We start from the raw sequence: 12,831 nt of genomic DNA on the forward strand, positions 1-12,831 counted from the left end.
GCTTTCACCACCTGCCGTCCTCGTTGGGGTTCCCCTGGAATATTCTCGAAAATTTCGAGCCCGCCAGTGCCTCTCCAGACTCAGCTGAAGGCCTCCCCCTGATGGCTGCTTTCTCCGAGCCGTCTGTCAGAGAGTCGGTCCCGCTCTCAGAATGCTCCCTCGAGTCCATCCTAGGCTCCAGCCCGTCTTCGCTGTCCGGGCTGTCAGTCTTCGACTCGTCCGTGTCCGACTACTCCTACTTCTCGGAGGGAGGCTCCGCACAGTCCCCCATGCCGAGCCTGGTGGGAGAAAAACTGCCGGGTCCGTTCACTCCCATGAGCTCCCTGAGCACGGTCTCAGGCGTCAGTGCCCGGGTCTCCACCGAAGAGTCGGCTGCGTCCCCAGACTACTCCCGAGAGATGCTCATTGCCGACTTTGTGCAGTCCTCGCGTGGCTTGGTGCTGCCCTTCGGAAGCTTCGCGCCGCCCAGCGAGCCGAGCTCCTCCCCGTTCAGCGATGAATCAGCTTCTCTCTGGTCCCCTCCCACCCGGAGGCTACAAGAGTCCGCCGCAGCCCTGGACCTTTCCACTCATTTGCACCAGCATCGAGAGCTTCCCGGGTGGACCATGGCGAGTTCGGAGAAGGCGGAGACCAGGAGCCACAAGTTTGATGTAGCGGTACTCGGAGGCGGCATCTCAGGTCAGTGTAGGTTGCAACGGGCTTGGGGTGGGATGACGTCTCTGCCCAGGTTTGGGGAAATTGCAATCCAGCTCCCTGGCATTGATTGGGGATGGTGGGCAGCTGGTTGCAGGCCCCGGGTCCTGATGTGAGTGGGGCCTGGGCCAGTATTCTTGGTGTGAACTGGGAAAGCTGGAGGGATAATCATTTTACTGTTATCACTCCGTGAAATATTGACATTAAATTAGATCTTGTTTTGCATTTAGGCTTTTGCCCTTTACGTGGAGCTTTCTTTTTCAGCCCTTACTCCTGTGATTTTAAAATAAAAGTCTGGTTTTGACTGCTTTTGTATCTTGGTTTTAGAAACAAGGCTGGGGCTACGGCTGGAGTGATCAATAGTTGAGAGATCAGATTGCTTAACTGAGAAGTGACTGTGATTTTCTCCTGTTTAAGACCCTAGTGATATTTGAATCGGTGGCTGCTTTACCTCGTTTATTTTACGTGTTTTGCCATAAACCAAACTAATTGGGTGCTAGTTATTTTAGTCCTGCTCACTTCTAGGCATTATATCCTAGAAAATTTGCTAAGTGATAGAGAATGGATCTTTTAGAAAAAAATGAAAGATTTTTATTTTTCCAGTCGTTTTTAGAAATTGCAGGAAGTGTTTAAGGCTTTTTACTGCTCAAAGGGAATCCCTTTGTGTAGCCAGACTGAGAGACTATTCAGGGAATTCCCTGTGTCCTTTGGTTAAAAAAACAAACACTTCCTGAATCTTGGCTTTGTGGGTCCATCACTTGAATCTCAGTCTTTGGGGAGCTTGCCTGGCCAAGTGGTCCTAACTCGGGTTTGTTACTGACCAGTTAGTTGAGTAGTGCTCCAGACTTTTCAGAAAAATCTCATTATAATAAACTAATTGCGTTGTCAATGTACAGTGTCTTAAATTGGCAAAATGATTGAAGTTTCTAAATTCTGTGTTCAGCCATATCTAGGATTTTATACTAATCTGTTGTTTACCCAAAAGGGTGTTGTTTCTGAAATTCATCTAATTTAGAAAGAGGGAAGACTGTAGGAGGGAGTATATAGTGTAATCTCCCTATTTACTCCCTGTGTTCATTTCTATGTGTAATATTTTTGAGGATACTGAAAGCTTGTAAATTGATTTTAGGTGAATATATATAGCTTTTGACATGACTTGTTGAGGTGAGGAAACTGATATGAGCTGTTGCTTTGACAACTATAGCCAGTTTCAGCAAAAAAAAAATTCTGTATCCTGGAACATTGTAAGAAACCAGATACTGGTGAAGAATAAGAAAAATAAGCATTTTCCTTGTTTCTCTTTATTTTTTCTTTTAACACTTGTTTAGTGCCTGCAATGAAGTAGTTTTGAAAATGTCCTAGTCGAGCCTCCTAGAATCAATAGGATTTTTGATCAGTGCAAAAATAAATATAATGATACTTGGTTGTATAAAGTGATTTTGGAGTTCTCTCGTCCCACTCCTTAAAACATAAACTTAGCAATTAAGGATTTTTTCAGGGATTGTATTTTTGGCGTTCCAATATTACTAAAAGAGCACTCTGTCTTTTCTCTATTCTATTTGCACTTTTCCTTTTTTCTCACTTTACTCCCAGTTCTTGGTTGCGAGCAGAGGTAGATGGAGCATATACATTATGTACTTGAAACTACATCTTCCTTCTGGTCCTCTTTCTAAATACAATTATAAATTATAAATGACACTCACAAAATCAGTTCACATCATGATAATTAGTTTTCATTTTTGTAATTATCTTCAGTTACATTTAAATAATTGCACTATTTTAATATCGATTTTTGTCATAAAATAAGTAAAATGTATAAAATAGCAAAGCAGCCTCCTTTCTCGTTTTGACTCATTATACATCAATTTGCAGTCACAACATCCCCTTTTTCTGTCCAGTTGCCTCTTAAATCATTTTACATACCAGTTGAGTATTGAGAGGGAAAAACCTGTCTTATTTTAGTATAAGATTTTCTTTAAAATGCTCTCACCTTTATTCATCATCCATGTTTACCCATTTCTGAAATTCCTTTCAGGTTTTTTGTGATACTACTGGATCCTGAATTTATGTCACACTGATTGCTCCTTTTCTACTTTTTTCTTGCAAACATCCAGTGAGAAATGGCTCTGAGGTCAGCTGTTCTTCTGTTTGGGATGCTCCTAGGAGGCATCCTTCTCTCATTCTAAGGCTTCTTTCCCTTAGCTCTAGAACATTATTAACTCTCTAATTTGGATTCTTTTCTTTTTCTGACATGTCCCATAGCTTGTCTATTCCAGGACATTTCATACTTGACTGTGTTGTTTATACTTCATATTCCACATGTCCCAAGAACTATGCTGTTCTCTAGCCCAGCTTATTTTCCTCACTTCTTTGCCTCTTCTTGACACCACTATCTCTTTTAACTCTTGTTCCTTGCACATTTTTTAAATCTTGTGCAGTTTTTTAAACTGGGTTCTGACCTCATTAGGGTGATAAATAAAAACTATATGTGGTAGTGAAAATTTGCCAACAGTAAAAGGTTTCTGAATGCATGATATAAAAGTTTAATTTAAAACCACTGCATAGTGAATCTGAGGTGTTTCTGGTAGTACTCGCTTGTGTTGTGTTTCATAGGTGAAAATGAGTGACAAGTAGAAAAAGTTTAAGAAGTCCTGCTATTTCTTGTCAACAAAAATTTCTTGTCTTTGGTGCTACTCCTCTTCATTCCAGTGACTCCTCATTCCCATGATAGACCATTGGTCCTTTCCATTGATTCTCCTAGTGACCACTTTTGTTTGGACTTTTCCTTTGTGGCTATCCCATATTCTCTGAGACTTGAACTTTTAAACAATTATTTTATCAGTTTGCCTTTTCTTTTAGGACTTTTCAATGGTCAACCCTTCAAAGTTCCTCTCTGTGATTAGCTTTTCTTACTTGCATTTCTTACTATCTTTGTCATGCACTTGAATTATTTTATCCTTAATAGAATAGCATTTTTATTTTGTTTCTTATTTTTTCCTTGTTCTTATTTTGTTAAATATAATCGTGCATTTCTCTGGCCATTTATATACCATTCATTCTACAATAGTTGGTAAAAGGCCATTTCTAATCATTCTTGATCCCCCAGATGGTTTTCTCTTGGGCAGCATGTATCATCTGAGTATTTACATTTTTGTATAATATGCAATGTTATTTTAAATTTAGCAGTTCAGTTGCTGATTCTTGAGTGCCAGTATTTTCACTTATGACCTGATACAGACCTAACAAATGACAGAAATCCAGTGGCAGTTGATGTAAAAATTTTCCCTTTTAGGAGGGAATAGTAGCAAATGACATTTGCTTTGCACATGGCCAGCCAACCCAGGTTCAATCCCCAGCATCCCAGATGGTCACCAAAGCCTGCCAGAAGTGATTCCTGAGTACAGAGCCAGGAGTAACTGCTGAGCACCTCCAGATGTGGCCCCAAAGCCAAAAAAAAAAAATCTACCCTTAACTGAGACATTCTAAATTGAATCTCTTTAGGGAGATGAAGGAAAGCAGGGAGAAAGAAAAGGAAAAATGTTCATCATCAGGGAATAATGCAAATTTTAGTCTTGCAGTGACAGATTCTAACTTGTTTTACCAAGTTTGATAAACTCTATATCAATTAGTGTTGTTGTAAATGGAAGATTTAATAATTAAATATAAAAATTAACTAAAACCAAAATAAACTTTTAGATTATCAGCTCAAATTAGTGGTTGCTAGAAGGGTAGTGGAATTTGGTGGGCAAATAATGTAAATTGTAAAAGGAGTCTTTCTTTTATGGCGAAGGATAGAATTGGACTTCTAGTTGGTGATTATTGAATTATAATGATGCCAACCTGAAACTTTTTAAATGCTTTAATTCAGTCTTATTCAATACAAAACTTTCTTTTTTGGGGGGGTCACCCGGTGACACTCAGGGGTTACTCCTGGCTATGTGCTCAGAAATCACTTCTGGCTTGGTGGACCATATGGGACACCAGGGATAAAACTCAGGTTCATCCTGGGTCAGTGGCATGTAAGGCAAATGCCCTACCGCTGTGCTATCGCTCTGGCCCCAAAACTTTCTTTAAAATTAAAGAAATATAATTTCCAAAGGCAGCCTAGTCCATTTACCTATGATTTGGTAATTATTAGACTGATAATGGAAAGATCATGGATAAAGAGGTATATAAAAATGAGATAAGAGTAGGGGACAAAGCTCAAGAAGAGATAGAGCACATGTGATGTCCTGAGCTTGATCCCCAGCATAGGGAGAGTCCCTGAGCATTGTTGGGTGTGGCAATGATGCTTCTCACCCAAATACCTAACCATCAGATCTGCACAACTAGGCCAAGCATCAAAGGATGTGGTCTTTACTAATAAACAATTAAGTATTATCTTTGCCAGTAAATGATCCCATTCTTTTTTAAGAAGTAATCAAGTAAAAGATAATTGATATTAATCTGAGAGAAAATTTATGTACACTATGAATACAAATATTTGGGGACGTTAAAGACAAAAATATGACTTGGAGAGATAGTACAATGAGTTGGGTGCTTGCCTTGTACTGGGCTGATTCAGATTTGATCCCCTGTACCACATATGCCCCCTCATCAGCCCTGCTAAGTATGATCCCTGAGAGCAGAGCCAGGAATAAGCCCTGAAAACTTTATAATAAGCCCTGAAGTTGTGGCTCCTCTCCCCAACCCCCACCCAATGAAAGACCAAAATAAACAAGGCAATGGACAGTATCCAACAGTGACAACCTCTTGATTTTGGGTTACAAAACTGATAAATTTTGTATTTATCAAATACAAAGATTGAATTAGTAATGGAGTGGTGGAGGAGCCTGGAATTTTGGTGGTGATACATTAAACCCATAAATTTTAACCTTGTTATAACCATGTTACAGGAAATATTATAAATTATTTCCTAAGTACATACATAAAAATCTAAAGTAGTAAATAGAGACTGTAGACACACAGAAAGGAGTCACGAGTTTATAAACTATGAAAAAACTGTTTTGCAAGAAGATTAATATTCAGAATTCCTACAATTCAGTTCACAGCATACTACAACTTTCCCTTTTTGCTTAAATACATCACCCCTAAAATATTTCTGCTGGGAGTGCTTTAACCAAGAACTAGGCAGCACTTGCTTTGAGGTTTTGTAATAATTACAAAAATCTTAAAATTAAAAATTAAAAACTGTTTATTTCATTGTCTTTGTTATTTAGATACTTAGATTTAAAAGAGGCTAAGCTAATGTTGAATAATGTAAGTTACATTTATTTGGGCTCTGTTTTTTTTTTTGCCATCATCTGTTTATTAGTATTTTGTTGAGGATTTTTGCATTTGTGTTCATCAAGGATAAGGGCCTATAATTCTCTCTCTTTTTGGTGTCTTTGATGGTGCTGACTTCATAGAAACTATTTGGGAGTGTTTCTGTTTCTTCAATTTCCTGGAAGAGCTTAAAGAGGATTGGCATTAGATCCTCTTTTTTTTTTTTTAACCACTCAGACTGCATCCTCTCCCTCTATCCCCTCCAAAGGAAGGGAAGAACGATTATCAATGGCAAAAAGCAGTCCCAGAAGCAACACCTAGAGCTGGCTTCACGCTCAGGATAGGACGCTCTGATTCCTTCCTCCTCGTGGCTTCGGGTGTTCTACACGATCAGAGAAACTTCTCTAGTCACATACTATAGAAATGATCCTTGAAAGTATAGTCTTATTAGATCCTCTTTAAAGGTTTGAAAGATTCACTAGTGAATACTTCTGGACCTGGCATTTTGGTGTTTTTGAGAAGCATTTTAATTATCTTCACAATATCCTCAATAATTATAGGTCTGTATAGGTATTAAAGATCATCTTGATTCAACCTTAGAAGGTTGTAGGAGTCCAAAAGTATATCCATTTCTTCCAGGTGCTCTTGTTTTGTGCACAGAGATATTCTCAGAATAGTCTCTGATTACCCTTTGTATTTCTGTAGTGTCTGTAGTTTCCTCCCTCTTTTCATTTCTGATTCTTATTAAGTTTCTTCCTCTCTCTTTCTTAGTCTTGCTAATGGTTTATCTATCTTGTTTTTTCCAAAAAACCAGCTTTTGCTTATATATATATATATATATATATATATATATATATATATATATATATATATATATATGCGCTAAGCCACTTTATTCTATTTCTTGTTTCAGAGCCAGTATATCTTTGTCATGTTTTAGCCAGGTTGACTTTATTAAGCAGGGACAAGGCAGTGTTGAAGTTTCCCACTATTATTGTGTATTTGCATAAAGTGTGCAAGCTTATGAACTCAGGTAAGACTGAGGTTGTATTATATTTTTATGTCACATACAAGAAAGTCTAATAAAGTAACATAAAAATATAGATACGTACTGAACACTTATATAAAGATATACTTGCTTATATGTGATGACTATCATAAGGACAGAATTTTTAAGTACAATTAGATATTAACAAAATTTGGGGCTGGATCAGTGGCACAAGTGGTAAGGCATCTGCGTTGCCAGTGCTAGCCTAGGACGACTGTGATTTGATCCCCGGTGTCCCATATGGTCCCCCAAGCCAGGAGCGATTTCTGGGCGCATAGCCAAGAGTAACCCCTGAGTGTCACTGAGTGTGGCCAAAAACAAAAACAAACAAAATTAATAAAAGTTAATTGAGTTACATATTTCTGGGGTTTTATGGGAGGTAAGGAGGCTCCCAGGAGGTAAATGTCCCCCTCTGGATAATTTTGTCGAGTAGTTCAATACAAAGGCACAAGTGCATTTCAATGCTACTCTGTTCCTGGGTTACAGGAATTACACAGAGCATGTTAGCTATCCTTAGGGCCTCTACTAGGCTGCATCTGCCCATAGTTTGGTGGCTAGGATTAAACTAGACAGCAAGCCATGTAGCTTCATCCCTGTACTATCTCTTGGGTGCCTGAGTTACAATTTTAAATATAGATACTGGATCAAGTTAAGGTTGTTACTTTATTGTGAGCTATTTTATAGGGGTTTTTTGTTTTGTTTTGTTTTGTTTTGGGGCCATACCTGGAGGTGCAGAGGGGTTACTCCTGGCTCAGTGCTCAGAATTGCTCCTGGTAGGTGCAGTCAAATGGGATATCTGAGCTCGACCCTGGTTCTTCCAGGGTTGGCCACATGCAAAGCAAATGCCCTACTGCTGTATATCTATCAATTCCTGCTAATTTATAGTTTTATTAGAAATTTGTATTTTTCTTTAAATGATCTAGCCCTTACTATGTTGCTATCTTGTATTATGAATTAGAGTCACTTAAAATAATTTGATCATGATTTTATAATTTGTAAAATTAGAAGCTCGATTAATTTAAATATACTATTTCTTCCAGTATCTTTCTTTAGCAGTTAGCTTATTTCACAAAGATCTTTCTTTTTGATTTTTTTGGACCCACTCCTGAATACTGTTATTTACACATTGTATACTGGAAGTGATTTGCTTCATTCCACATTTTAACATCCTACTCTGAAGTAAATCAGGTTCTGTACACTCTTTTTATTGTTTTGGTTTTAAACTTTTTAAGTATAATTCAAACATCTCCTATGCAACTAGAATAAATGTATGAATAACTCTCTAAAAGAGAAACGATACTTTATCTTTTTTCAGTTGAGGTAATGTTTCTATGCAAGACTGCATATTTAATTTTTATTAAGTTCCTTACCCACTGCACTTTTCTCCAGCTCCCATACTATATATTTTAGGGTTACAATTTCACGCCTCTTCAAAACTTGTTACCACTCCACAGGTCTGGGTCTTCCTTATATGTGTTTATTTTCTACTTTCCATAAGTACGTTGAACCTTAGTTTAAAAGCCCTTTCCTAGTTGTTGTTAAAACTATGTTGTTAAACTATGTTAAAACTAAGTTGTATGTTATGCTAAAATAAAAAAAAATTCTTTCTATATCTAATTGATTAGTAGACTGTCTATAAGAACATAATAGCCAAATGTTAAGTTTTGCGTATTTAGTTAATTACTTATTAATCTTGTTTAAATGTTAGAATTGAAGCCTGGAAGAACTCAAAGGAACTAAAGTAGAAACTCAGACTGATCAGTTAAATGACCACAAACTATTCTTTCTCTTTTTGTCAGCCACACCCAGCCCTTACTCCTAGCTCTGCACTCAGGGATTTTTCCTTGCTCAGGATTCTTTAGGTCCCTGTGTGAATGCATGGCATTCTTCATGCAGAACTTGACTTTAGACCCTTAGAAAAGCACTCCTCCTAAAAGTGACTTGTTACTGGTGTTACTTTATAAATTCTTCCATAAAGCTGCAATAAAATAGATTATTTTTTTATTGTTTTACTTTAAGTTTATAGTCTAAAACCTAGTGATTATTGTTTCATCATAACTTGGTTTAGAATATTCGAAATGTTTTGTTACTACTTTGTGAACATTTAAATTTAAAGATATTTTTAAAGGGACCAGTTTGATTTTCAGTACTATATATCATTCTAGCCAGGAGTGATTCCTGGGTTCAGAGCTAGAAAAATTCCTGAGCTTTCTTACACACAGCCAGATACAGCCCAAAACAAACAAGTAAAAATATTTAAAGTATAGAATACTCTAGTAGATCAAATACCATATGAAGAATGTTGTTTCATTTCTGAAAGTCCCATGACCCAGATTAAAGAAATTCACTGAGAGCTAAGGCTTAAATTAAAACATATTCTTGGATTCAATAAATATTTGCTGATCAAGCATTCATATATGCCTTGAGGAAATTTTTGTTGTTTTTCTAATTCAAATACATTGATCCTAAAACTTTATTATGAACTTTGATGCACTGATGTTTGATTATACATTTTATTGTTCACTGAGTATTCAGTACAAGAATTCTAACATATAGTTATGCAAGAATTGCATTGATCAGAAACCATTGAACAATAGAAAATTAACTTAATGGTGTTATACTATTCATATCCCTAGGTATGAATGAACATCAAAATTAAAGAAATATAATGTGGGACAAAGAACTAGGAGATCTTCAAAACATATGTTGTGTTAAAGCTTTGTCCACACTCTTATGCTTTAGGTATTTTTTCACCTGGGAGTTTATGAGTATAAGTTATTGGCCAATATTTTTTTTACCACCCTCAGTGGTACTTGGTAGCTACTTTTAGTTCAGTGTTTAGGGGATGCTCCTACCAGTGGTTGCTGATCATACTGGGGAATCAAACTTTGGCCTTTCACATGCAAAATATTTAGTACAATGCTGGAGCTATAGCATAGTGGGTAGGGCATTTGCCTTGCACATGACCTATCCAGGTTTTATCCCTGCATCCCATATGGTCTCCAGGCCTTCCAGGAATACTTTCTCAACTCAGAGCCAAGATAATCCCTGAGGGCCACCAGATGTGGCCCCAAGACCAAAAACTAAACTAGACCAAAACAAAACATGTGGTCTAGGGTCATAAATATAGTACAGTGAGTAAGGTGTTTGCCTTGCACGTGGCCAACTCAGGTTCAATCCCTGGCATTTCATATGATCCCCCTGAGTACCACCAGGAGAAATTCCTGAAGGCAGATCTAGAAGTAACCCCTGAACACTGCCGTATGTAATCTCCCCCAAAGAAAAAAACAACTAAAGGATGTGCTCCTGATATCTTTCTAGACCCATTATATGAGTAATCTACAGGCTGCAGAAATGTTACAGCAGTTTGGGTACTAGCCTTGCACATACCTAATCCAAATTGGTCTCTGGCACTGAATATGCCCCCTCAATGTTCTCTGGGAGTGATCCTTTAGCACTGAGCCAGGTCTAAACCCTGAGCACTGCCAAGTTGGACACCCTCCTCTTTAAAAAACAGGAAAAAACATTATTTGAGGAATCTGAAAAATAAAATCAACTTTCCAAAGTGTTTTTTTTGTATGTTATTTCTCTTTTATTTTTTTCTTCTTTTCAGGCACAGGGTAGAGAAATGCTGATTAAATAGATTTTTTTCACTATAGAATTTATCAGGACCTTTAACATGCAACGTATGCGATGCTATGCATTTTCTAGAAGAAAAATCGATTGAGATTTTCCAAGTTCTATGAATATTGATATTTTTATCTGAAGCATCTTAAGAACAAATGTTCCATAAACATTTTGGAAACTTCCTCTTTAAACCACAGTACATCCTGTATACAAAGTCTGAGGACAGCAGTGTGAAGTGCCTTTCTTGTCTTTTAAATTTCAATAAAAGAATGAGGTAAATAAGAATTAAGGGGTAATTGCATTCCTTAACTTGGGTGAAATCCATTTCTCTAAATTGAAGATGAATGCTGAACAATAATCAAATAAACTAGGGCTGTCTAGACAGCCAGTCTCTCTAATTCAGGACAAATTGAAGCTAATTGTTAGTATTCAACTATGTACCATTTCTGACAGTACTGTCTTTTAAAATTTTCCAAGGGATAAAAGATTTGTTATTTCATAAAACAAAATTACTTACCTGAAATAAATAAAAAGAAAACTTAATCAGAGAAAGAGGGCCATCATGTGACAAGAAACTTTATATTTGTATTGTCAGTGGGGTCACTGAATATCCTTCATGCTACATTTCAAGATCTATTTTACTGAGATAGAAAGGATACCACATTCTTTGTTGTAGAACGAAAATCAGAAATTGAATTGGAAAAGGTGGCATGATAAAATGAATGGTTTTCTTTTCTTCCATAACATAGAGCTTTGTAAAGCTACTTGAAAAATAAATGAAAAGGGAAGGGCACATAGTATGGGAAAGATAGCAGAAGTGACAAGATAACCTAAGATTTATATCCTAGAACACTTCCTTGAAAGCTTGTTACAAGTATTACTCCTTCCATGTGTGTTTTGTGGGTTAAATGATTTATTTCTTCTACTGTTTCTATAAGAACAGTTGCCATCTCTCGATGTTGGACTTATAGGAATGGCTTCCAGGGACAGTGTGTTTAAGAAGATAGAATTTGTATTGAGGTTGCTGTGGTAATACAGATGCTTGCTATATATTCATTATCCTATTCAGGCTGACCTAATAACTAGAACTTACAATGCTCAAATGTTTTCAAATGAGGGGATTTTTTTAAATCAGACTTGAAAATTTCTCCTTTCCCTAACCTCTCAAATCCATTAATCTATGTTTAATTTTTTTATTAAAGCCTAAATAACTTAGAGAATTTTGGGGGTGTTTTGGGGCTATACCCGGCAGTGCTCAGAGGTGACTCCTTGCTCTGTGCTTAGAAATTGCCCTGGCAGGCTTGGGATGCCGGGGATTGAACCACACTCTGTCCTGGGTCGGCCACATGCAAGGCAAATGCCCTACTGCTGTGCTATCGCTCTGGCCCCAGAGCTCAAATAATTTAAAAATGGGAAATGAAAAAAGAAATGTCCTTGCTTTAATATCATAATCTGTTTAAATTGAAAAATGATCAACAGCCTGCTTGCAATTTTATTTCCGGTTTTTGAATTTTGAGAGATCCTGATTGACACAGTAAGACCTTGTGTCAAACTCTTCCTGAATGCAGTGTCTCTAAATCTCTGTTCTCGTAGAAACCACTGGAAATTTGGGAGGAAATTATGAGTTCTAATTACCCCTGCTATGATCCTGGAAAGGAAGTGCTTTTGATACACGTGGGTAGATTTTGCCAAAACCAACTTGACCTCTTTCTTCAAACACGCTAATGTGAAACAGACTTTTTTATATATTTTATTTAAACAACTTGATTACATGCATGATTGTGTTTAGGTTTTTGCAATGTAAAGAACACCACCCATTACCAGAGCAACATTCCCATCTCCAATGTCCCAAATCTCCCTCCTCCCCACCCTGCCCCCACCTGTACTCTAGACAGGCTTTCTATTTCCTTCATACATTCTCATTGTTAGGATAGTTCACAATGTAGTTATTTCTCTAACTAAACTCATCCCTGTTTGTGGTGAGCTTCATGAGGTGGATTGTAACTTCCAGCCCTCCTCTCTTTTGTGTCTGAAAATTATTATTGCAAGAATGTCTTTCATTTTTCTTAAAACCCATAAATGAGTGAGACCATTCTGCGTCTTTCTCTCTCTCTCTCTCTCTCTGACTTATTTCACTCAGCATAATAGATTCGATGTACATCCACGTATAGGAAAATTTCATGACTTCATCTCTCCTG

At 37.3% G+C, this 12,831-nt stretch overlaps 1 protein-coding gene and 1 non-coding gene across 3 annotated transcripts in view; one reads left to right on the forward strand and one right to left on the reverse strand.

The window, feature by feature from the left end:
* Nucleotides 1–12,831, forward strand: part of MAOA (monoamine oxidase A) — an 857,322-nt gene that overhangs the window by 798,198 nt on the left and 46,293 nt on the right. For both annotated transcript variants that reach the window (XM_049767258.1, XM_049767259.1), the window contains exon 2: nt 589–678. In XM_049767258.1, coding sequence (XP_049623215.1) covers nt 606–678 — 73 coding nt within the window. In that variant the 5' untranslated portion in view covers nt 589–605. The remainder of the gene's footprint in view (nt 1–588; nt 679–12,831) is intronic.
* Nucleotides 6,187–6,404, reverse strand: LOC126000054 (small nucleolar RNA U3). The gene has a single exon (XR_007492439.1). It is a non-coding gene; the product is annotated as a small nucleolar RNA U3 (small nucleolar RNA).

Source organism: Suncus etruscus, chromosome X (assembly GCF_024139225.1).
Source record: "Suncus etruscus isolate mSunEtr1 chromosome X, mSunEtr1.pri.cur, whole genome shotgun sequence".
NCBI lineage: Eukaryota > Metazoa > Chordata > Mammalia > Eulipotyphla > Soricidae > Suncus > Suncus etruscus.